Consider the following 26,851-nt stretch of genomic DNA (forward strand, 5'->3'; position numbering starts at 1 on the left):
AATTATAATTTTTTGTTGAAGTAGGATTCCTTGTGCTACATGGGTTTTTATCATACCAACCTATAGGGAAACATCCCTAAAGGTGTCTTATAAGCTGTTCTATATGCTTATAGTGCATCATCCAACTTTAATGCCCCATCCCTTCTTGAAGAGTTCACAGTCTTCTCCAAAATCTGCTTATCTCTCTATTTGATATCTCCACTTGACCACTAGTTTGGGAGTGGTATGTTGTGCATATCTTATGGTGACATCCATATTTGCCTAAGAGAGACTTGAATTGAGCATTTTGAAAATGAACTTTATTGTCACTTATAATGGACCTAGGAACACCAAAATGACAAAAAAATATTACTTTTCACAAATTTTACCACGCTCTTAGCTGTGTTATCTGGCAATGCTATTATCTCTACCCACTTGGAAATATAGTCAACAGCTACAAGAATGTATTGGTTTCTAAATAACGATGGGAAGGGTCCCATGAAGTCTAATCCCTATAAATCGAACATCTCCACCTGGAGAATGCTTTGTTGGGGCATCTCATTCTTCCTTCTCATGTTTCCAGTTCATTGACATCTATCACATACCATGCAAAAATTCTTGGCATCTTTAAATAGTGTCTGCCAATAAAAACCACTTTGAAGTACCTCAGCCGCCATCTTGTCAGCTCCATGATTCCCCTATACGAGGAGTGGCAATGTTGAATAATTTGTATTATTTTTTCTTCTGAAATACATCTTTGAACTACCCCATATGTGCGTCCCTAAAAAACAATGGTTCATCCCATATATAAAATTTGACTTCAGCTAGGAATTTCTTCCTTTTATGATAATTCAGATCTTACGGAGAAATATTAGACACTAAATAGTTAACAATGTCAGCAAATTATAGTGTAGAGATATCTTTTACCGCCTATAATTTCTTGTCTAGAAACTCATCCTTAATGATTTCCTCATCATCATTTTTGTCAATCATTAGTCGTGATAAGTGGTCTGCCAGTATATATGCTACTAAATCAAAGAAATATATGCTACTAAATCATAGAACTAGTCTGAATAGTAACTATTATTTTTTATTTCTCATTATTCAAAAAGCAATAAATATACAAACTAATTTAGGAATGGTAATGAAATAGGCTATAATGAATTCTAAGACTCCCATCCTCATCCCAAAAAAGATGATCAATCGGGGCGAGGACAGAAACGGAGGTCCCATAGGCTTTTTTATGGTCTAGTTTTATAAATATTAAAGATTTATTATTTAATTATTTGAACAATATATTATATATATTTGTGTTAACTATTACATATTATTAACTAGTATTTAAAATAATTAATAAATTTGAGTGTTCAATAATATACTTTTAAAAAGGTAATATTCTTTTATATACCTGTAAAATGAAATTATAATAGAAAGACATATACATTAATTTTGTTAAAATCAAGATAGAAGTTGGAGCGGCAAAGGCAGGAGATTCAATCCGATCCTACTCTATTGTTATAGCCGGAAAAGGCAGGAGATTCTCTATCAAAACCGATTCTTTGTTAGGGTAAATCAGATTTTGCGATATCTAGACATCCTATTTATTTAGTGAGATGAATATCAACTCGAGCAATTTCTTCTCTTTTATTTTCAATAAGCATGCATGTTTTATTTTTATAGTAATATTACAAAATATTATAACCCAAGAACGTATAGATGAGGCGATAATAGTTTCTTCTAGCTTAATTAAGAATTCGAATTCAAATATTAATTATGCAGTTGTGTTAAAATTCTTGAGATAGTGTTTGCCACCTATAGGAATCAATGTCCTGTAAATTCTTAAATTAACTCTAGTTACATGGATGTATCCAAAAAAAAGTTATACCATCAGCTAACAAAATCAAGAGATTGCACCAAAAACTGAAAAATTTAATCTCCATACATGTTGGTTTAACTATTGATCCAAACATTTAACTTTGCTAAGCAGAGAATTATTGGTTTTTTTCTTTTTCTTTAGGAATAAGCAAAGTACAATTTTATTAATGGAAGAAATGGTTCATTCTCAGAGAGTACTAAGCAAATGCAAGGAAGAAGAAGAAAAGAGCTTCAATGCATACAGAAATGAATATGACCACTTATATATGTATCACTTTCTTTCTCTTTTCCTTGCAGACAATAGAAGAATTTAAAATTCCAAGTTCTTTTTCTACGTTTAGAATTTTGAATTTTCCTCATAATGTTATTTTTTTAGTGGAACACAAGAAAGTTTTATTATTGTGACTTAGAGGACGAATATTGAAATATTCAACGAAACCTTCCAAAGTTAGTACAAACTCTTCCATGACAATTATTTAGTTAGATGGTTATGATTAAAAACATGCTAATGAGTGATAAATTTTTTTATTATACATATAATTATAATCGCAAATGAAAAAAAAAATCAAATAATAATATTTGAGGTTTAGTTCAAGTGGCTAGAATGATTGCTCTTGGAAGATGGAGGTTTTAAGTCCAAGCTCTTACTTTTGCACTAGGTGAGATTTCGTCTTTATGGCGGGTGTAAGGGGATGACTACCTCTATTATATAGCCCACGGCCTATTGAGCCTCTATAGATTAAAAAAGAAAGAAAAATCAAATAAAACTAAATAAAAGTTACTAATTAAGTGTAATTTAATTGGTGCTGAAGTAATTTCTAAGGTTATGAGTCTCATATTTGACCTAAAATCAAACCTAATTAATGGAGAAAGAAAAACAGTGTATTCACAATCCAAGCATCTACTTTGAAAATCCAATAAAGGGGGGCAAAACTAATTGCTTATGGGTCTTCCTTTTGAAATATTTTTATACTTTTCAATCAACAACGATCTAGGATAGACAACTTTGGATAATTGTCGGTCCATGTTACTTTTTGGTACATAAAGGTGCAAAAGATACAAAAACTAAAGAAAATATCTATTATTAAATCACTGAATTATTTAATTTGATTCTATAAGTTTCTTAATTTTTATTTTATTCTATTGAATCTTTTTTTAAAGAATGAAAATGCCTCAAGGTATTATTGAACTCCAGAAATATCAGATACAACCAAGGACTCAATAAAACTAAGGGACTCCATATTGAATAAAATGAGTGCCTCCAAAAGAAAGACCAAACTTAGCAAGGGAAGGAGCAACACAACTCCCTGTTCGTCTAACAAAAGAAAAAGAAACATTGGCAAAAGGAGAAGAACTAAACTGGATATCATCAAGAATTAAATGGATTTTCTGCCCTCCTCGTTACTGACTGTTTAGAGCTGCAATAACAATATTTGAATCACTGTCCACATCGATCCGAGACACTGAGCACCATCAACTATTGAGTCTTAACAGGATTTTTTATTAATTTATAAAATAGGAAAAAATTTGCAATTGTGAGAGAAAACCTCAAGCCAATAGGCTTTTCGATGCAAACCCGTCAAAGATCCTATCTCACAATTGCAAGGAAAAAGACCCAGTTACCTCAAGTACAGCAAAAGAATAATACAATTACGGAATAAGAAAATTCAGTCATTTTGTTTTCATTTTTACTTTAAACTAATGACTTTTTACATATATTTTATGAAATTTTTGTTTGTTCTATTGAAATCTTATATTTATATAATGTATTGATTAAGAACTGTTGAATTTTTTACCAAAGCATAAAAAAATTAAAATTCAAAAGCTCAATCAAGGACAATAGAAATCGAGAGATTCAATAAAAAAAGGAATTGACAATTTCTACCAGCTTAATAATAATGCATGTTTTTGCTAAAACTAAACTCTTAACCATTCTCCTCGGCAGAGCAGTACACATCTATCCTGATCTAGAATACCAAATAAAGCACATGGCGGATTCAGTAATGTGTGACATCCAAAAGGAGGGGTCCTATCAATGTTGTTAACAATACAAATACAAACAAAACAAAAAAAAAAAAGACATTAATACCGTATTTGAAGGGGTCAAAGTAATTTCATATGCAAAAGCACAAAAATGGTCAAGGAGTTTGTTCTTTAATTCTTCTATCGTCAGTCCAAATCAAGCACACGGCTACCACTTCTTCCAAAACATGTTCAACCCTTTCACATGCATTAAATTCAACTATACAAGTAAAACCCATTTATTTAATTCCTTTAACCATATTGCCAGTTCCTTACAATCTTAACTACTATATATAAGCCTCCCCCCAAGCCTTCCTTCTTACAAAAGCAACAACATTTACAACATACATCTCTTAACCAAACGACAAGTAGTTAATTCAGCTTTCCATTAATCAGACAGTTATAGCCATGCAATACCGTTCGTCCCTTGTGAAGCTCGAACGCCAACTTTTCAACAAATATCGACAAACCCAGATGACGAATCGTGTCCTGCAACCTTGTGATGTGTTCATCAACCACAGGGGCACCGACACGAAGCGCACGGTGGCTACATTGCTGTATGACCATCTGTCTCGGCTGAATCTGAGCCCGTTCTTGGATAACAAGAACATGAAGCCGGGTGATAAGTTGTTCGAGCATATTAATGAAGCAATAAGGCAGTGTAAGATAGGGGTGGCGGTGTTCTCTCCTCGTTATTGCGAGTCATACTTCTGTCTCCATGAACTTGCTCTAATGATGGAGACTAAGAAGAAGGTTATCCCTATCTTCTGTGACATTAAGCCATCGGAGATTCGCATTGTCGACAAGGGGCTATGCTCTGAAGAAGAGATTAAAAAGTTTAACTTGGCAATTGAGGAAGCCAAGTACACCGTTGGGCTTACATTCGATTCCTTAAAAGGGTAATAAGATTGATCATCTGCATTTACTTCTTTTTGTTATTTCTTTGTGTGTTGGATTGTTTGGATGCAATGTATGTGGTGTTTAGGTATGCATGTGTTATAAATAAATTAAGGGCATTTTTAGTTTTATTTTATTCAGCCTTTTTTATTCTACTTTTACTTTTGTTTTGATTGAATAAGAACAAAAGTACAAGAAGTCAATAGAATAAATAAAAAATTTGATAAAATATGTATAAGAAGACATTAATCAAACTAGAAATTAAAATATAAGGATCTAATAGAACAAAATAAATTTGGGCTTAACAATAAATTTGGCCTTAATTTAATGAATGCCAGCTATTAATTAGCTCTGAGCAACTCAATATTATTGGCGTGAAGTTCAAACCTTTCAAAATTAAATGAATGCCAATGTTATATTACTAATTGCTTTCTTAATTTATTGGTGCATATATATTTATATATTGAATAATAAATGTTTTTTTTTTCTTTTCTTTTCTCACATTCTTGTTTTTATGTTTCACAGGAACTGGTCGGAAGTGGTAACAAATGCATCGGAAATTGTCATCGACAGCTTAATTGAAATTCAGAATGAAAAGCATATCCGTCGCCGGAAGATTCAAATGCCCTCTCAGTTCATACTTTCTCCTTCATCGGCCATGAAAAATCGAATATGAAAGGCGAATACGTATAAATGACAGCACCCTCACAAGCTTGCGGGTTTATCTTAACACCGGTTGTTCCATTATTTTATTCTGTTAATAAATTACGACATCAATTCGTCCAATTTTATATTTATATTTGTTCCTGATTAATGTTTCATTTATTTTTTATTCTTTGTAAAAATAAATAATTACAGCTCAAAGTTGCATTGTTGGTCGCATTATATTGTATATTTCACGGGTCCTCTACTGCCACTGGATCGATCTTAATAATTCTATGCAAAACTGTCACTTTTATTTGAATTTCTTTTTTTGGACAGATATCATATTCATCGAAGGCCATTTTTCTGACCACCAGCTGAACTTTCTCAGCTTTTCATGATGTTTTAAGTTGACTTACTCGTATATTTGAATTCATACGATTATTTAGAAGAATAATAGAAAACTTTACATTTAATTTTGCTTTGATTATATAATATTCTTTTCATTTTTTTAATTATTTAATTTTAATTTTAATTTTGATTAAAATTTAATTATTTTACTCATAAAAATTAACATTTATATTTTTTTAATTATTTTTTATTGACTATTTTTTATCATTTATTGATATTTTATTTGCGAAATGATTATATTGAAATATAAATATAATTAAATGATTGAAATAAAATAAATTAAATTCTTATACCTAAAATAAAATTAAATATAAAATTTAGCAACTTTTAGTATTATTATCTCATTAATTGAATACGAAATGAAGACTCTTTATCTTCTAGTGTTTTTTTTTTTTTTTGGTAAACCAAAGATCACATTATTAAAGAGAGAAATTACAGTGGCTAACACATATATATACGTGAAGAAAATACAATTATAATAGGACCAGAAAGACAGCAGAGAAAATAGAGGAAAACAATATCGAAACCAAGATAAAAGAACCAAAATGGAGTACCTCTCTTGAATGCTTTGCCAAACCCAAGAAAGGTTTGAGCCTTTATCAGCCTCGAGGAAGGAGCAGGCACAAAAGCATTTACCTTTAAGTACTCTGACAAGAAGAGAATGGGATTCCTTCAGAATTTTCCACCCTTGTTTTCTTAAGGAGAGATTTTGACTGCTTTAAGGTAACGAAAGCCAAAACCACCATTAAATCTCAACAGACACATAGAAGCACATGCGACCTAATGTAACTCTCTATATTTTGTTGACTCTATCAAAATTGAGCCGTTATTTTTTCAGTGTACATATATCTAAATTTAATCTAGAATTTGCTATACAAGATCCTTACGGGTAGTAAAATATTTTTTCAAAAGTTTCAATGTAGTTGCATATGTAAAGTTCGAACTCAAAATTTTAGTTAAACCAGAAAATATTTATTAACATCCTATACGTTCTTAAAAAAATTGAGCGATTATTAGGTTGATATAGTTAGAGAAGTTGTCAAGGAGTTTGAAACACATGTTTATGAATGGAGATAACAATTTGCCTTTATAATCCCTAAAACATCTTCTCAACCTTTTTCTTTAAATCAAGAAAGATCTGGTTTTTTGATTTATGCACAATAGAGGGTAAACCTAAATATATATCTTGACTATTCAGCTTGGAGATCCCCATAATGTTTGCTAGACAATTCCTGGTGGCCAATGGACTGTTTTTACTGAAAAACATGGCTAAACTTTCCATATTGATATGTTGATTGCTCCTGTTAGCATAGAGCTCAAGAATCTCCTTTATCTTCAATATATCAAACTGTTCAGCCCTACAAAAGATAAACGAATCATTAGCAAATGATTCACCGCATAAAGAGATGAAGAAATTTCAACTCAATACCTTTCTTCCTTCCAATATCTTTTTATTAGCATATAATTTAAAAGAAATTTTTAGATAAATTAGTCTACCATATTATTTTTAGATAAAACTAATTATACATGTAAATAATTAATTGTTATATTTATATTGGTCAGTTTGTAGTCATAATAATTCCACAAGTAAACATTTAACTCAATTTGACATACTAATACTTTCAGTTTTTTTTCCGTCTGTTTAATTTCTGGATGCATTTGGGAAAAATGGAGAGTACTTTGCCCTGTTCTGTGTACTCCATAAATAGACATACAATCTATCATATTCATGAAATAGAAAGGCATTAACTTTTATATTTAATATGATTAATAATGTTTTTATTTATTTTAAAGAATTCAAATTCATATGAATTTGTAAAATAAATTGTACATAAAATATCAAATACAAATTAGAAATAAAAAGCTTGGAGCCATTAATGTTAAATGTAAATCAATATAATCTCTGCATTTCTGAAAACTGATAAAAAAATAAATCTGGTTAGTATTTTCTAGTTAAGATATTAATGATTTATTATTTTGTAATAAATTAAAAATTATGTTTTGTTAAATTATATTATAATATATATACTACCTTATTTTATAATTTAAAGACATAATGAAGAATATTATACAATTTAAATTTTTAATGAACTTTTGGGCTTCTCATGTTCATTGGACGAGCATTTACTACAATTTACACGAGAAAAAGAAAGATAAAGATAATAATTTCTTCCAAGAAAGTTTCGATGAGCATGTGAAACAAGAAAACTACAGCAAAAAAGCTTCTCTTATGTATATATTATCGCTGCCTTTCTGCAGAAACTAGGTACCATAGTATTAATGATATGCTTCGGTGCATAATCAATCAAGAAAAGAAGAAGAATAAGGAAGATAAGCAGATATGGCAGAAGAAGGACTTCCTCGAAATATTCTGAGCATGGCGCAGCCCATTACTTCAACCATTTCTCCTGCAAATCTCATCACCAATGGTCGCAAAGTCACTGCCCACAATCCTACTACTGCCATCGCTATTTCTGCTCCTGTGCTCATTTCTTTCTCTGCCTTTCTTCTGTATTCCCTTAATTTCTCTCTCTCTCTCTCTCTCTCTCTCTCTCTACATATATATATATATACTTCTCACTCTTTGTCACTCTTGGTTGCTTATCTTTACAACAGCTAAAAAGCAAGGGAGGACATGATTCCTCAGTACATATTCTACTTAAATCTTAGCTCCAGCGGTCATTCTTAATTCTTAACTACCAGTCTTTCCACTGTACTATCAAGTTAATGTTTTTCTTGTTAAGTGATAGATATACACGTGCTAGTCTTTCCTGTACTTCGTCAATTTGGGCATATTGTAGTAGGGTTGAGCACGGATCGGTCCAATTCGGTTATTTATAAATCACCAGTACCATATCAAACCTCGGTTATTTTAAAATTGAAGGTATCAGTACCGTACCAAACATAAAATGATCCAATACCGTATTGTACCAATTTTACGGTTCAATACAGTTCGGTTCGGTGCTATTTTCGGTTCTAAAAAATTTTAAAAATACAATTTTAATCTCATCTTTAATCAAATACATTTAGAGAAAATATGATCACCAACCTAAAAAAAGTAGCATGAAAATCTGAATTAAAATTGCAATCACATTCTTGAACAACCTATTTCGCAATTCAGTCACTTGCAAATACAATAATTCATTTAATATTCAAATACAAACCATTAAAATATATATTACTGCTAGCATAAAAATATTTTACAGATGACAATCATTAAAATAAATAAATTTACAAACTTTATGTAGCACTAAAATAAATGTCCAAAATTAGCAAAGGAATGTTATTACCTCCCCTCAAAATTAGCACTCCACATTTAATCTTGGCATAATGGACTCACCAATCTCAAGATCTTGAGTAATTTCTACAATAAAAGTAAAAGATTACGTCAATAAGACTTAACAGCATCAACAATAAACAAATATATGTAATAAGTAAAGAAATGTTACCTGACTCTATGCTTTCAATATCCTCTATTGAATCTTCTAGTTGGATAGGTTTATTTGAACTTCTAAGCCAATCTTGACAACAAATGAGGACCTCCGCTGCTGTAGGAAGTAAAAAATTTCTATATTGTTAAAAGATGTTTTGACAATTTTTTTTCTCAAGTTTTGTTTGATCCTTTTCAAAAAGAAAAATTAAATTTATAAATATAATTTAATATATTTTTTATATTTTAATATTAATTTATAATATTTTAAAAGTTAATAAATTAATTATTTCTAAATATTTAATTTTTTAAGTTTTATTAGTATAATAATATAAAAATTATTTTTATAATATTTATTTCTTAATTTTAATATTTATATAAATTAATACTTTTAGTATCATTAATATTATTATTCTTAAAATAAAAATATTATATAATTAAAAATTAATTTATTAATAAATATAGTGTAAATAATATTATATTTATATAACAATGTCTTTTTATAAATCTTATTAATTTATATAATTTTTTATTAAATTAAGTAATTTTTTAATTAACTTGTCAAACTTTCTAGATAGTAAATAAATTTTAAATCTAGTATTATAGTATATATACTAGATTACTAGTATCAATATACTATGTGACATATTAATATATAACTTATATTTTTTATAGAGTATAAAGTATATTATAATATTATAGTTATTTCTAATATGTATTATTTTTGGTATTTCGATAGCAATTGCTTGAATTATATAAATGATAAATATAAAATATTTTTTTATAGAGTATATGTATTATTTTTTTAATATATGTATTATTTATATAATATAAATAATTATTTATAAATATATGTAAAAAATTCGGTTCTACGGTTTGGTCCGGATCAGTTAAAGACGGATCGGTTCTAGTACGGTTATGGTACGGTTTTTACTAAAGAACTAGTACCATACCTTAATAGTAAAAAAATTTGGATCGGCTCAATTCGGTTATAAAAATTTTCGGTTTTTTTCGGTTCTGGTACTTTTCGGTACGGTTATTTGGTTCGGGCGAGAATCACCGAGATTCATGCTCAGCCCTATATTGTAGGAGCTTTAAATATGTCCTCGAATCTTCCCGCAAGACGACAATTAAGTGACAGATTACAAAGAGCAATATTTACTTGGACGTAAGTCATAATATAAGGCGTAAATATTAGTTCAAGCTTAGAAAAATGGACCTTATTTAATGTGCAGACAGTATGCTCTATGTTTTCATTAGATATAAATTTTTTTAATTTATTTCTTTTTACTATCAGGCGTTCTATATTATTTCAAATCAATCAAAGTACTTAAATATGATCAATTTGAGATGAAATAACAACTGGATTTAGAGAAATGGATTAATAACTCAATTGCCATGTCACATATGCTGTCCAATTTAGCTGCCACAATGGTACAAAGAAAATAATTTAAAGATTTGGTACTAAAGTGAAACACATAGCAGAATATTGGTACTAATAGTGTTACTTATCCTATATTGTAATTGTAAGAAAACTAAAGCCTAAATACATTTTTATGCCTTTATATCAATTAATCAATTAATCAATTTAACACTTTAATTTTTTATTTAATTTAATAAGTATATAAATTTTACTTTTTTTAATATTTAAATACTTTTAATTTTCAATTTGACTTGAGATCATACATTTGAGCTTTATTTTTTAGTAATATTTAAATACCTTTATGAAATATATATGAACGTATTGAACGAATACACATGTCAAAAAGTGTTAAAATATCACAATAAATAAATTCAAGTATTTATTAGATTGAATGAAAAATTAGAGTGTTAAATTGACTAAATGGTCGAAGTTCAAAAGCATAAATATGCCTATGGCCAAAACGATTTGAAATTATGCACAAGACTTAGTAACTATTACTATAATAACTTCATGTAAATTAGGAATATAAGTAATTATTCGATCTATTTCTTCACTTTCCATAGGAACAAAGAAATGGATGTCAGTATAAGAAATGTAAAAGAAATTGTAAAATATTCCCTCTATTTCATTATAACAGTTTCTTTTTTAAATAAAAAAATTCAAATTATGTATCATTTTTATATTTTCAATACAATATTAATTTTTTTTATATTTTATTTTTATGTTGGAATAGGTGTAATAAATTTTAAAATATCCATAAAAGAGTAAATTAGTTTAATAGCTTTCCCCTATAAATAATCATATTAAATGCTTCTTTTATCTATATGTATTACTAGAAAATGACAATTATAATAGAATAGAATAGTGCGAGAAAGAAAAGGAAATGAAATAAAAATTGTTGTGATTTTGATTTTGACCACTTAAATATCTAAAATTTATTTATAAATGAATTTTATGACGTTAAATTTAATAATTATTTTTATATTTTATTTTATAAATAATAAATAGTTAAGTAACTACAATTATTATCCAAATGTACCTGAGTGAAAAGATTATTTTAAGAGTTATTAAGATAATTAAAATTGATTACTAATGAAATATTTGAATTTATATGTGTAGTCGCAAGATTCCACATAAGTTAAAGTGAAAGCTTATCGCATCATAGTCTGCTATGATATACGACATTAAGGGTAGGAATTAAAACGGTTTAACGGTCGATTTACTCCTTCAATTTAATGACTAATCTATTCAGAATTTAATGTTTTAACTCATTTTGTCTATCAATTTGATAAAAACAATCAATTTAGTTCAAATTCTCACAAAATTAAGAGATTAAATTGCACATATCATGCAAAGTACATGAGTTAAGGACCTAAATTATTTTAGTCCTTAAATTTTTTATTGTTTATTAAACTTAGTAAAATAATATTTATTATAAAATTTTTATATTAATATAATCTAATAATAATATCTAACAAAAAAATTAAATTTCAATTTTTAATAAGAATTTAGATTAAATAGTAAAATTAAACTCATAAAAGTTTAAATTTTTATTAAATTAGAAATTAAACTCATGAAAGTTTAAATTTTTATTAAATTAGAATAAGATTTTGGGTTTCTTAGAATAATTAATCTTAATTTCTAATAAAAATAATTAATTTTTTGCTTTAATTTTTATTTTTAGTATAATTTAGTCAAGTGAATAAGAAAATTACTCGGTCCAAATTATGTGTAGATATTTAAGGGTATTTTAAAGCTTTAATTATATATTTCTATATATAATATGGTAAAACTATGTGCTTTTACCTCACTTAAGCTTAATTATCTATTTTCAGGAATATTAGCAAAAAGAGGAAAATATGGAGCTAAAAGAAGTTTAATAGGACATATTCGTATCAAAGCTCGAGATTAAGACGCATGGACTACTAATTACAAGGTCCAATGGATATTTTAGTCATTTTGTATAATTATTAGGATTTATATTAAGAGTTATTTATAGGATAGTATTTGGTGGAGATTAAGATACCTAAAGTCTTATCTATTAGATAGACTTATATTAGTATACTTATCTCTATGGAGATTTACATAGAGGAAGACTCTTCTTTATATAAATATTTACAAAATTAATAGGAAGAAAAAAGGAGGAGAGTTTTCTCCTACCTGCTCTCTACATCTGCCACCATTATTCTCTCCATAATTCTCTATAGTTTTCCATAAATATATAGTTTTAGTTTTTATTACTCTTTTTAGGATCTAAGGAGCTTTTCAAGAAGTGGAGACTAAGAACCAATCTTCTTCCTACTTGAAGAAATTCTTGATCTAGAGAGAGTTTTTACTTTTTTATGTCTTTCTATTTAATACCATGATCATTGGGTTAAATATGTTAGGCTAGTTTTTATAAGTGTTTAGTTTAGTCTTTTTACTTTTGTATGAACCTTGTTATTTATTTATTTAATAAATGATTTCTTTACCTTCATATATTTATTAGTTTCAATTATTATTGTTAATTAACCATTATATTAATTTAGCAATAGTAATTGTTATGAAAATCTTTAGGTTTAAAAGTATTAGAAACATCATCTTTACTTTAATCTATGTTAGTATAAGAAATCTAGGTTGCATCATTCGCTTGAGTGACTTAGGAAAAAATGCACATCACCATCTCATTCATTATATCTAAACTTAAAGTAAAACAAGGAGATTACTAAGTAAATGGCTAGACTAAATATTATTTTTAGCATATAGTTTTAGATCATAAGCATTTACATTTGCATTGCATATTTATTTATTGTTTAGTTACTTTATTTTATAAATGTTACTCTCTCAACATATTGATTTAGAATGTTTAGATTTACTTTTATTTTTTTGTGTTGATAATTAGTCTTTATAATAAGTGGCCTCATAGTTTATTGAGAGATCCACCTCGTAGTGAACTTACCCTTACTATAGGAACGGTTTGTGCACTTGCGAGTACTAAAAAAGACACATCAAGTTTTTGGCGCCGTTTCCGGGTAACTGTGTCCAAATTTATTATATTGATTGATTATCAAAAGTGTCTTGTCTTTGTTAGTTTGCTTTGTGTTTTGTGATTTATTTTGTTTCTGTGTTTTTCTTTTATTTATGTGTTTTGTGTTTTATGTTTTGTAATTTATTTTATTTATGTGTTTTTGTTTTGTTTGTAAATTTTATTTTTAAGTTTTTTTAAATCTGAAAATTTATTTTGTTTTGTATGCTTAGCAGGAAACAACTAGAAGAAGAAGAATCAACATAAGAAGTTGGTATCATGGCAAACCCACAAGGAGAAGTAGGAGTTAAAAGACGAATGGCTATGAAAGATTATGCACTGCCTACAATTGGTAACATTAATTCATGCATAGTTCTAGGTGATGCATCTAGGAATTATGAACTAAAGAATATTCATTTTATGCCTAGTGAGGATGCATTAACATTCATTAGAGAATTTTATGTTATAATTCATAATTTCCCATTATCTGGATTAAATGAGGATTAATTAAGAATGAGGTATTTCCCTTATTCATTGAAAGATAGAGCAAAGGCTTGGTTAATGACCTTGCCTCCAAATTTTTTGAGAAATTGGAATGAAATTTATCAAAAGTTTATGAGTAGATTTTACTCACAGCAAAAGACCAAATAATTAAGAGGTGAAATTTCTAATTTTCATCAAGAGAATGCTGAATCTTTTCATGAAGCATGGGATCGCTTCAAAGCACTTTTATTACAATGCCCACACCATGGATTCTCACTCCAAATAATCATCCAGTTATTTTATGATGGGTTGACATAACAATATCAATGTATGGTTGATAATGCAGCTAGGGTGCCATGTTAGAAATGATACCTGATGAGGTTTATGACATCTTTGAGATGTTAGGAGCCAATTCTCAACAAAAGAGTGTGAGCACAAAGAGAGTAGAAGTAAATAAAGTAGTAGCTAGTAGTGAGATGACAATGCAATTGGTTGAATTGACTAAGCAAATTAATATGCTTACTTCAACAAGAAACTCACCAAATAATGAGGTATGTGGTATTTGTGGTATTTATGGTCATAGTGCTAATGTTTGTTTATGTTTTGATAATTATAGAGAAAATATGTATGACCAAACAAATTTGATGGATTCTTAACAATCCATGCATCCTATGAATGACCCTTATTCCAACACATATAATACCAGTTGTAGAAACCATCCAAATTTTTCTTAGAAATACAATGACCAAAACGCACCACAATGATTGAGAAACCGAAACCAACCTTATTATCAAGACCAATATTCTCAATTCCAAAGGGACTCCAATCCTTTCTTTCAAGATCAAGAACAAATTCTTTGATATAATAAACAAAGGAAGCCAAGTTTGGAAGAAACGCTTCAATCATTTATGATGGCATCTCATGATAGGATGGAGAGGAATGAGAAAATGACAGATTCCATTGAGGCTTCACTGAAATGTTTAGAAGCTCAAATGGAACAAATTGTTGAAGAGCTCAATAAAGAGGAACTCTTAAGTCAATCTGAACAAGCCAATTCCATTACTACTATTAGAAGAGGTGAGGTTGTTGATAATATTGCTATGGAAACTGAAAGAAATTCTTCTTCTTATGCAGGTACACCTAAAAATGATGGATTAGTGCAAAGCAATGAGGAAAGCATACAAAAGGAAGAAAAAGTATAGCCTAATCTTAGGCTTGAAAACAAAGAAAATGAAGCATTTTCTGGACCTGAATTTCACAAGGCAGCTCAGCCTTATAGACCACCTATTCCTTTTCTAAACCAACCCAAAGAGAGCAAAAAGGACAAATTTTATTTTGAAAGTATTGAGATGCTCTCTAAAGTCACTATTAATTTACCTTTGTTGGATGTTATCAGGAATAAGCCAGCTTATGCAAAATTCTTTAAAGAATTGAACATCAACAAAAGGCGATATGCGAACAACGAAAAAGTACAAGTAGCAAGTGTAATGCTTCAACATCAATTGCCCCTTTAAGATAAGAGAAGAGGAACGACAAAAAAGAAAGGAAGAGAAAAAGAAAAGAGAGAAAGGCAAGAAAGAAAGAGATTCAATTTATTGAATTAATGAATAATTCTAGGTCTCCACAGCATCATTAACTAAGAGAGAGACTATTATTTTTTTCCCAGATTTCAAATTCTACGACAAAACCCTAACCCTAAACTCAAAATTTTTTAAAGGCAATGAAGACTTTGCACTATTACATATAAATCCACGAAAAATAAAAAAATCTTACAATTTCTTGTTTTAATTCGGATCAGTTTGATCCGGATAAATTTACCTTTAGATTAATTATTTGAACAAATTTTTATATAGATATACACATTTACAATATTATATAAAAATTTATTAAAAATAAAAAAAATAAAAACTTATACTATTATCTTTTTTATCTGAATAAATTTACTCTCAGATTAATTACCTGAACAAGTTTTTGTATATATACAATGTGTGTTATTAGATTCAACATCAATTGCCCCTTTAAGATGAAGGATCCTGGTAGCTTCACCATTGATATTACAATAGGCGACAAAAAGGATAGAAAAGCCATGTTAGATTTGGGAGCAAGCATCAACTTAATGCCTTACTCGATGTATGAACGACTTGACTTGGAAGAGTTGAAGCCTACCATTATGTCTCTACAATTTGCAGACGGATCGATAAAATATCCTAGAGGTGTAGTGGAAGACTTGCTAGTACAAGTATGTAAGTTAATAATTCCAGTTGATTTTGTAGTACTTGACATAGAAAACACTCCAACAAGGGATAAAGAGCAAACTATACTCCTTGGTAAACCTTTTATGGCAACTACTAGAACTATGATTAATGTGCATGATGGAAAACTTACCATGACAGTTTTAGGAGAAACTGTGGAATTTAAAGTGTTTGATTCTCTAACTTTATCTCCTAAATCTACTATTGATAAGTGTTCATATAATTATTTAGATTCTCTTGTTTATGAACAATTATATGATAATATTCCATTTTTAATTGATAAGATTTCGTGACAATTTAGATGTTTGTATTAAAAGTATGAAGCCATATTTGAAAGGAATGACTTATGATGAAGAGGTGGAGTGCGCGGATGAATGCTCACCATGAGCATAATCAGGAATGTCTAGCTATAGACAATAAACTTAGCAATTGTATTTTTATTTTTATGCATTTAAGTGATTTTTTTTATTTTTATTTTTATATATTTTTATATTTTTATATTTATATTTTATTATTTATTTATTGTTTTTCTATTTTTCTATTTTTTATTTATTTTATGTTATCTTGTAGGCTTATGTTTGATCCCCAAAGGGCAATATGTCTCCATGAGAAGCAATTAAAGCTAGAAAAAAAATTCGAGCGAGCCACGTTGCAGCAGCGAAATTTCACACGGCTCGTAGTAGAGTCACGGCATGAATGCACGGGCCCGAAGCCGCAGCAGCCAGTAGCCGAAGGAGCTAGCAGCCCACGAGACGCGGATGCTTCCGCGGGCAGGCACCCACGAGGTGTGCAGTAGTGGCACCCCGCGGGCAGGCATTCGTGAGCTATGGATGCTGTCGCGAGGTGCACAATAGCGGCGCCCTAGCTCGCGTCGCGACCTCGCGACGCATCCACCAAGCACGGGGGGGTGCGAAACCAAAAAAAAGGAATTTTTTTTAGCGAAAATTAAAATAATTAAATCCAAAAAATTGAGATTAATTATGAATTATTTTTAGTTAAAATACTCTCTTTTAAAATTAAATATATATCCATTTTCTCTACATAAATAGTCATATCATTGATTTAGAACTTTATTTTAAATTTTATTTAGATTTTTATATTTATTTATTAGGACCTAACTTTTAATTATCTTAGGATTTAATCTTTCTAGTATATTTAGGATAGTTTATTATTTTTAATTCTTTAATTCTTTATTTCTTTATTTCTTTTATAATTATTAATGATGTATGTCCTAGTGTGCTTCTAAGGTTTGGACGGTGGAGATTGGAATTCAAGTTCATGACTTACTATTCATTGCAAAATTCTAGGGGAGTATTCTCTTTTTTTCCTCTCTTTTTGTTCTTTATTTTTTTATATGCAATGACATTGAGGACAATGCCAAATTTAAATGTGGGGGAGAAAAATAGAATAATTCTTCGATTAAACTTTATACATCAGATGCCATGAGAATTAGCAACTTTGGTTAATCTTTTGTAAAATTTTAAATTTTTCCACTCAGCTTTTTCTTATTTTTCTATATAAGAATCGATGAAAGAATGCTATTATGTTAAGATTTTTGAACTCTTGAGTTAGTTTTGACATGTATAATGTGAACTCATGAGTTATTTGCACTTAAATGATCAAGTGTCCATCTTTTGCATATGGAAATGATGAGTAGTTTAGTAACATTTGACATGGGTATGATTAGAAATGTATGATTTAGGTTATTATTTTTTTGTTACTAAATTGGCTTACCTAAGTTTATGAGATATGATATGGGCAAGTTAAAGCTCTAAGTGATATAATTCTACTCTACTAATTTTAGTTGCTTAGTAACCGGGGATCTTCATGACCAATGTTAATTTTTGCGTAAAAAGACAATTGTAATTATGAGTATGCAAAGCATCTTGATATATGTTTTGTTGAGTAACTAGGTGCATTCATCACCCATATTTGTATTTGCATAAAAAGGTATAACATTTCAAGAAAGAAACAAATACCCTAAGTATAAAAAATTAAAATCCAAGGGGTATAAAGAAAAGAAAGAAAAGTATAAGAGCTTCAAAAGCAAGTAATAAATGCCTATTGATCTCTTGTTTTTGAATGAAGGTTTTGCCTTTTTGAATAAGGGTATAATAATTTGGATTATGCATCATAGTTATATCCTTTGAAGATGAGTTAGACTATTTGTTGTGAAACATGTGTGAAGGATTGGATACTTAAGTCTTTTGATTAATAATGATTGAGTTTATATTTTTTTAAAGAAAATTATTATGATTCAAGTGTTCTTGGGTTGACATGATCTTTGCATTAGTGAGATTCTTTTGAATAATATCTTTAAGCTGAGTATGGATGTTTTTTATGATTTTTACAAAAGTTAATTCTCAGTTGCTATTTACTTGAGGACAAGTAAATGTTTAAGTGTGGGGGTATTTGCTCAGTCCAAATTATGTATAGATATTTAAGAGTATTTTAAAGTTTTAATGATATATTTTTATATATAATATGGTGAAACTATATATTTTTACCTCACTTAAGCTTAAATGTCTATTTTCAGGAATATTAGCAAAAAGAGGAAAATATGGGATTAAAAGAAGCTTAATTGCACATATTCGTATCAAGGCCCAAGATTAAGATGTATGGATTACTAATTACAAGGCCCAATGGATATTTTAGTCATTTTGTATAATTATTAGGATTTATATTAAGAGTTATTTATGGGATAGTATTTGGTGGAGATTAAGATACCCAAAGTCTTATCTATTAGATAGACTTATATTAGTATACTTATCTCTATGGAGATTTATATAGAGGATGACTCTTCTTTACATAAATCTTTGCAAAACCTAATAGGAAGAAAGAAGGAGGGGAGTTTTCTCCTACCCGCTCTCTATATCTGCCACCATTATTCTCTTCATAATTCTCTATAATTTTCCATAAACATATAGTTTTAGTTTTCATTACTCTTTTTAGGATCTAAGGAGCTTTTCAAGAAGTGGAGACTGAGGACCAATCTTCTTCCTACTTGAAGAAATTCTTGATCTAGAGAGAGTTTTTACTTTTTTATTTCTTTCTATTTAATACCATGATCATTGGGTTAAATATATTAGGCTAGTTTTCATAAGTGTTTTGTTTAGTCTTTTTACTTTTGTATGAACCTTGTTATTTATTTGTTTAATGAATGATTTTTTTACTTTCATATCTTTATTAGTTTCAGTTATTATTGTTAGTTAACCATCATATTAATTTAGCAATAGTAATTGTTATGAAAATCTTTAGATTTAAAAGTATTAGAAACATCATCTTTACTTTAATCTATGTTGATACAAGAAACCTAGATTGCATCATTAGCTTGAGTGATTTAGGGAAAAAGGCAGATCATCATCTCATTCATTAGATCTAGGCTTAAAGTAAAACAATGAGATTACTAAGTAAATGGCTAGACTAAATACTATTTTTAACATATAGTTGTAGATCATAAGCATTTGCATTTGCATTTGCATTGCATATTTATTTATTATTTAGTTACTTTATTTTATAAATGTTATCCTCTCAACATACTGATTTAGAGTATTTAGATTTACTTTTATTATTTTGTGTTGATAATTAGTCTTTATAAAAAGTAACCTCATAGTTCCTTGAGAAATCGACCTTGTGGTGAACTTACCCTTATTATAGGAACGGTTTGTGCACTTGCGAATACTAAAAATGACACATCAGTTTAATTTAAATTATTTGGTAATCTTATTTTAATTGAATTTGATACTTTGATACTTATTATAAAATTTTAAAAACTAAATTGAATTTACTTATTGATTAGGTCCTTTAACTGAATTTTTATTTATTTTGCATGATTCGTGAATTTAATTTTTTAATTTTATAGGAATTTGGACTGAACTAACCTGTTTTATCAAGTTGGAGGATTATATGGCTAAAAAGTTAAAATATGAGTAAATTGGCTATTAACTCCAAATTGAGGAGGCAAATTTACCTTTAAGTCGAATTCAAACTTAATTGAAAACCAAAAGAATTAAACAATTTGATATTAATCATGGATGTAATTACGGGTCGATGCACATCAATAATGTGTATAGGGAATATTAATTAGATTAAAGTAATATATAATTCAAATATTTAATTAATAATAATTTATTAATTAATATATAAATATAAATATACCTGCGTTCTTACTAATATTTTATCGTACATTTTATTTTCTTACCGAACTTTTAATTTTTTTTTCTTTGTTATTGGTTCCATTGATATAGCAGTTGAGTTAGAAAATCTATATATATATATATATATATATATATATATATATATATATATATATTTCCGATACCTAAAATTTTTTTGACATGTATGATTAATTTTTGACACAAAAATTTTTATTTTGATATTTATATTTATTTTTGATACATAAAATTTATGCTGATATGTAATTTTATAGTTTTTATTAATTTATTAATTAATAATTTATATTTCTAATTAAATACCGACTCTAATCCTAAGAAATAAAATATTAAATTATATCTTAATATTATATTAACTAATAAATAGTTTTCTAATCAAATAATGATACTAATTCTATCATAAGAAATGACATATTAATTATATTTAAATATTATATTGTCTAATAGATTAGTTGTCTAATTGGATGATAATTCTAATTCTAAAAAATAATATCTAAAATAATATTTTTAATATTATATTCAATAATAAATTAATTTTTTAATTATATAATAAATCTTTAATCTTAAAAATAGTAATATCGATTATATTAATAAATATTTTTAAAATTACTGTACTAATGAATTTTAAAATTTTAAAAAATATTTTAAAAATTGTTAGTTTGTTATTATTTTTAAAATATTATTAATTATTATTAAATATTAAAAATTTATTAAATTATATCTATCGATTTGATTTTATAATCGAAATAATAATAATAACGACCGTGCAACCCACGAGTAAACGACTAGTATATATGAATTTGGAGATGTCATACCATCTTAAATTAACTGATTTTCCAATAAATACTATAATTTAAAACAAAACTAGATTGTACGATACCAAAAGGAATAAATTGAATACTTTGTACCAAATAGAAACATTGGACATAATTTTGATACCAGTAATTAATCCATAATTTTGATACCAATAACAACGTGGTTTGCTGGTCTAATTTTCTTATGATTTCTTTTTTGAGTTATCTTATGGTGTTTATTTTGTCACTAAATCATTTTCATTAATTTTGTTTGGATGAGAAATTGGATTTTTATTCTTATGAATTGTAACAAAAAAAATTAAAAATCAAACATTCAACTCAAACATGGAAAATCAAATAAAACATTAGGCCAATAGACCACAATATAACAAAAATCAAAATTAAAATCTAATATATATATATATATATATATTAAAATTGAAACAAAAGAAATAGTTTAACTACAGTTTACCACACAGAATTATTAAAATATGATATTTTTTACTTTTTGTTAAATTTTAATTTATGATAAATAATCTTTTCTCTTTTAATATGTAATTGTAATAGGAACAACTTGTTAAATTTAAATATTTATATATTTTTTAATTAACTAATTTATTTTATTTTATTTGTATATAGCATATTTTGCTATATTATAAAATCTTGCTTTAGACTTTGATATTTTTATTTTTTCTATTTTTTCTTATTTACTTATTTACTAATTTGGGTTGATGAATGAATTTTATATTTTTCTATTATTCATTTAAATTTTAAATTTGCATTCATTTACTTATTAATTGTAGAAAAAAAGAAAAAGAAAAATTTTATAAAATTTTATGATTTTTAATTACAAATATCTTAAAGAAGAAAAGGAAAATTTTCTTTTGATAAGAAGATATTGAAACTATTTAAGTTTTTTCCTAAACCGCATCAATTCATTTTTTTCTCTATGCTTCTATACTTTAGTTTTATTTTTTATTTTTTATTTTTTTATTTCTTTTATATTACTAAAATTTAATTAGTAAAGAATAATTAATTATATTTATTCATATATATTTCATTTTGTCAATAAAATTAAAGCTTGAGTATGATTTTTAAAACTTTTTTTTACATTTTAAAAATTCTCACATTATTTATTTTAGTTTTTAATATTCAAGTCAATAATTTATAAATTGGGTGAAACTGGATTGGTTAAAATAGACTGAAATTCGCTTAGAACTAGGAGACCGGTTCAAGATTGGTTTTTCCTCAACTGGAATTAAAACTATATGTTCTAATTCCAACTCGTAAAATAAAATAATTTATTTTAATTAATTTTTATTTAATAAAAATGAGATGGAACTAGTTGGAATTTGAATTGTAAATCAGAACCTGCTAGCTCATTGCCAAACGTCTACTTTTATATATGCTAGGATAGTTATTATATTTATATTCGACATACAAACTAATATCAATATAAAATATTTAACATATATACTTTATTAATTATGTAGTTTATATTAAAAATTATAATAAGTTAAACAAGAATTGATTAATATAATTATTATATAATGTACAATAAATTTAACTATAAGATATAAATATAAAATTAATTTATAAATAAAAAATATTTAATTTATTAATAAAATATTTAATTAAATTCCACGCAAAGCACATATATTAAACTAATTTAATAATCAAGCTAAAAAAAATAGCAAAAGAAGCGATATACTTCAAGAATAAGTACAAAAGAATTATATGAGTTTAGAGCTTCATAACTTCTAATTTTATTTTTTGACTGTCAAATTACGGATTAAGAAGTCACTGATCTAATGGAATTGATTTAACGACCAAAAAATGACTTTTTGATTTGTTAAACTCTAGACCATATTATTAAACACGAAAAATATGATAACGATGATTGATCGAAATAAAAATAATTAAATTTTTACGTATAGAATTTTTTTAATGGTGAAATATTTTTTATTATGATTTTCAACCACATTTCTTCTAATCCGAAAAATAACTACATATTGAAATTTATTAAATAAAGAAGCTATATAGTTTTTCTTTTTTTACTTAACCCTATACTTTAATTACCATCATTAATTATCCATAAGAGATCGTTGGCAAATAAAATGGGATTGGAAAGTCTGTATTTCATAGAAATTCTTAGAAATACATCATAGTCTATCAAATAATCGTTGGATCAACAAATTAAAACAGTCATAGCTAAATCACGTACTTAATCTTGCTAAAGTAAATGATTCTCATATAACTTGCTCCTATTGCAATAATAATAACTAAATCTATAAATTGAGCTCACCCAATACATTTTCATATTTATTTCAAAGCTTTCTGAAACACTTCATTTTTAATCATTCTGACAAACACATATATACAACACAAGGCTGCTGTTAAAATTTTTAATAGTAATAAAAAGTCACATCATTTCTTGCATTACCATCAATTTGATATGTGTTCTTCCAAAAAAAAGAATCCCTTTCGGTATTATTTCGCTGTTAAGAAAGATAATAAACCCAAACTTTCGATAAGTATTTTTTATCATTTTTTACCCCATAAAGATATTGAATAAAATGAACCTGTATTTATTTTGCTATGAGTTCTTGGTTTCTTTCTTATAATTCAAGCCATCTTCACCTTTCCCCACGAACGGAGAATGATGGAAAATGATTGATTTTCAGGAACCTAACAGGTTGTCAATCCATCATACTTCATGTCAAGAATCGTTAATGATCTACTGCCACAATTTCAACTTCCCTCATCAGATGTGCGGGTAGGTAATAACGTTGGCTCTCCTGCAAGTTAATTGGTAGGTACAACCAACCCATGCATGGAGTTTGCCCCATGTGAACTAGCTAGTGGCTACTATTTCTTTCGCAAGATTCTCATATAGATCATCACAATATATATATATATATATATATATATATATATATATAAAAGTATTTTATATTTTAATATAGAATGATCGACACATATTCTATTATTTAAAAATTAATAAATATATGTCGATTATTTATTAATTTAGTATATAGATAAAAATAAACATTAAATGTGAGCAAAAATTTTTAATATTTTAGTTAATTTTTGGTCAATCAAATATTTAAATCTGTTAATTTATATATGGCATAGTATTTCTTACAAATTTTACTGATCAATTTATAATAGAGTATTCTTTAAAAAGAAAAGCCAGAAACTAAGAGATTGTCTTCTATCATTTCTGTTTCCTGTATTTACTTTCTGTTTTCAAATAAACAATCATTTCTGTTTCCTGTATTTACTTTCTGTTTTCAAATCTAAAATATTTTTTTGAAGTGGTGAATTTCTTTTATCTTAAGAAATAATTAAATAATTAACATTTCAATAGTAATATTTAAAATTTGAAAACTAAGCAATAAAAAAACAAAAAGCAGATATCTAGTACGTGAGCAGGGCAATGTGCAAAAATTGCAATCAATACATTATGCCTGATAATAAAAATTATGATATATTCAGGATTGCTATAGGCTTGCAATTTTTAGCTTTCTTCTTCACTAAACATAAAAAAAAAAATCATATATATATATATAAAATATAATATAGCAAATATTTCTCCTTCTGGCTCCATCTTACATGCATTCATCTTGGTACGTACGTAAAACATTTTAGCTACATAAACAAGAATATGATAGCAATTAATTAAAGAAAGTTATTCTGTAAATAATATGATTGCAGATCTTTTACATAGTACGAAATTCCGTCTTTTACTGTAGATATTGTAAATATAATATCAAGGAAAGAAGAAGAGGAAGGAAGATAAAGGAGATATAGCAAAAGAATGACTTTCGGGACACCGGTGATACCAATTGATAGCAATACTTCAATTTGCAGGAGTTCTTCGAATCAATCTGCGGATGGCGGAACCTATCACTTCAATCATTTCTCCTGTGATTCTCATCACCAATGGTCGCAGAAACACCGCCCATAATCCTATCGCTGCCATTATTATTTCTAACCCTGTGCCCATTGTCTCATTTTTTACTCTCCCTTCGTTTCATTTCTTTGATTTCTCTTTTATGTTTCATATATATATATATGGATATACATATATACTTCTTACTCTCATTCTCACTCTCACACTCTTCTCTCTTGCTCTCTGTCTGTAATCTTTATATATGTTGTTGATGACATTTGCAGCCACTTGGTTTTCTAAAACTGAGTACCCCAAGTTTCTTTCTGCTTGATAATTACACATCATCCTTAACCGTCATTCTTAACTACCAGTCTGCTGTAGTATGTGCTATTAGTTAATTTACTCTTTTTAACTTATATGCACTTGCTATTCTTTAATATAATGTTTTACAAATTGTTTTCCATAGCATGCCATTTTGAGCATGTTGTACACATCTTGCCGTATTTCACACAATAAATAATTAATTTTAATAATATAAAGAATTACCAAATTCTTTATTTTATTTTATTTTAGTTTAATCATTCAACTTTAATTATATATCACCTTAGTTATTTTATAAATAAAATATTAATGAATAAAATTATTAGATAAAAAATAATAATTAGTATTGATTCTTTATTAATAAAATAATTACTTATGATTAAAAAATCATAAAATTATAATAAAATAAATTAAAATCTTATTATTAAAATAAACTAAATAAAAATTTAGTAACTATTTATCTTAGATTTATATGGGGCACCACCAGGCTAAGCCACGTTGCATGTCTTACTCTTAGATTTGTCTATTTCTTGCTCTTATTTATCTACTTATCTCCTAGTGGTGGATGGCAGGTTCTTTGGTATTGGGTTCGAAAGGGTGAAAAATGAAAATGATAAAAGCTATAGAAACAGTCACTGGCCCACAGTGCTCACATTATCTTGTCAAAATACCTGAATAAAACTTCATTACTTAATGATAACAAGTAACCATCTCTCTCTTTTTGTAGAAAAAGAAGGATTTGAACAGTTGTTTCCCTTTCCTCACCTCAAAAATGTCATCGTGGCCCAAGTTAACAAAGCACGAGTGCCACTGTCTATGAACAGATCAAATTTATTTGGGTCCTAATTTTTGACATAATTTAAATTAATTAATGAAACTATTTCTTAGATTATAATATCTTCTAAATTAAGGTTCTAAAAATTGAACTGGGCGGTTTGATTAAATTGAATATTAATATTTACTTCAGTCTGATTAGAATTTGAAATCAGAATTCTAGTCAAGTAGTAAATAATAAAAATTTAGAAAACTTTTTAGAAATATTCTAAAATCAATAAAAATATTATGTTTCTAATTTTTTAATTTAAGATGTAGTTTCTCAGTTGTTTTTTAGTTATTCTTCAGTTGTTCTTTAGTTATTCTTTAGTTGTTTTATCCAAAAATAACTAAAAAAACTAAAAGACAACTAAAAACGTAATTTAAAATAAAATTAAAAAATTATACACAGTGAAAATGAAAAAAATAAAAAACACT

General features: G+C 27.3%; 1 protein-coding gene and 1 non-coding gene across 2 annotated transcripts; one reads left to right on the forward strand and one right to left on the reverse strand.

The window, feature by feature from the left end:
- Positions 1–3,897: 3,897 nt before the first annotated feature.
- LOC8275969 (TIR-only protein) lies at positions 3,898–5,580 on the forward strand. The gene is made up of 2 exons (XM_002531973.4): positions 3,898–4,775; positions 5,299–5,580. Exons 1-2 carry the CDS (start codon positions 4,285–4,287, stop codon positions 5,447–5,449), a joined length of 642 nt encoding a protein of 213 aa, XP_002532019.2. The 5' UTR covers positions 3,898–4,284; the 3' UTR covers positions 5,450–5,580.
- An 8,752-nt stretch (positions 5,581–14,332) lies between these two features.
- LOC112536739 lies at positions 14,333–14,438 on the reverse strand. Its single transcript, XR_003080699.1, has one exon. It is a non-coding gene; the product is annotated as a small nucleolar RNA R71 (small nucleolar RNA).
- Between the last annotated feature and the right edge of the window lie 12,413 nt (positions 14,439–26,851).

This window comes from Ricinus communis, chromosome 9 (assembly GCF_019578655.1).
Source record: "Ricinus communis isolate WT05 ecotype wild-type chromosome 9, ASM1957865v1, whole genome shotgun sequence".
Lineage (NCBI taxonomy): Eukaryota > Viridiplantae > Streptophyta > Magnoliopsida > Malpighiales > Euphorbiaceae > Ricinus > Ricinus communis.

Bases quoted from the DNA above. Each gene is read 5' to 3' on its own strand.
- LOC8275969 (XM_002531973.4), top strand. From the start codon at position 4,285: ATGCAATACCGTTCGTCCCTTGTGAAGCTCGAACGCCAACTTTTCAAC. The intron at 4,776-5,298 runs GTAATAAGATTG...TATGTTTCACAG, and splicing joins ACATTCGATTCCTTAAAAGG to GAACTGGTCGGAAGTGGTAA.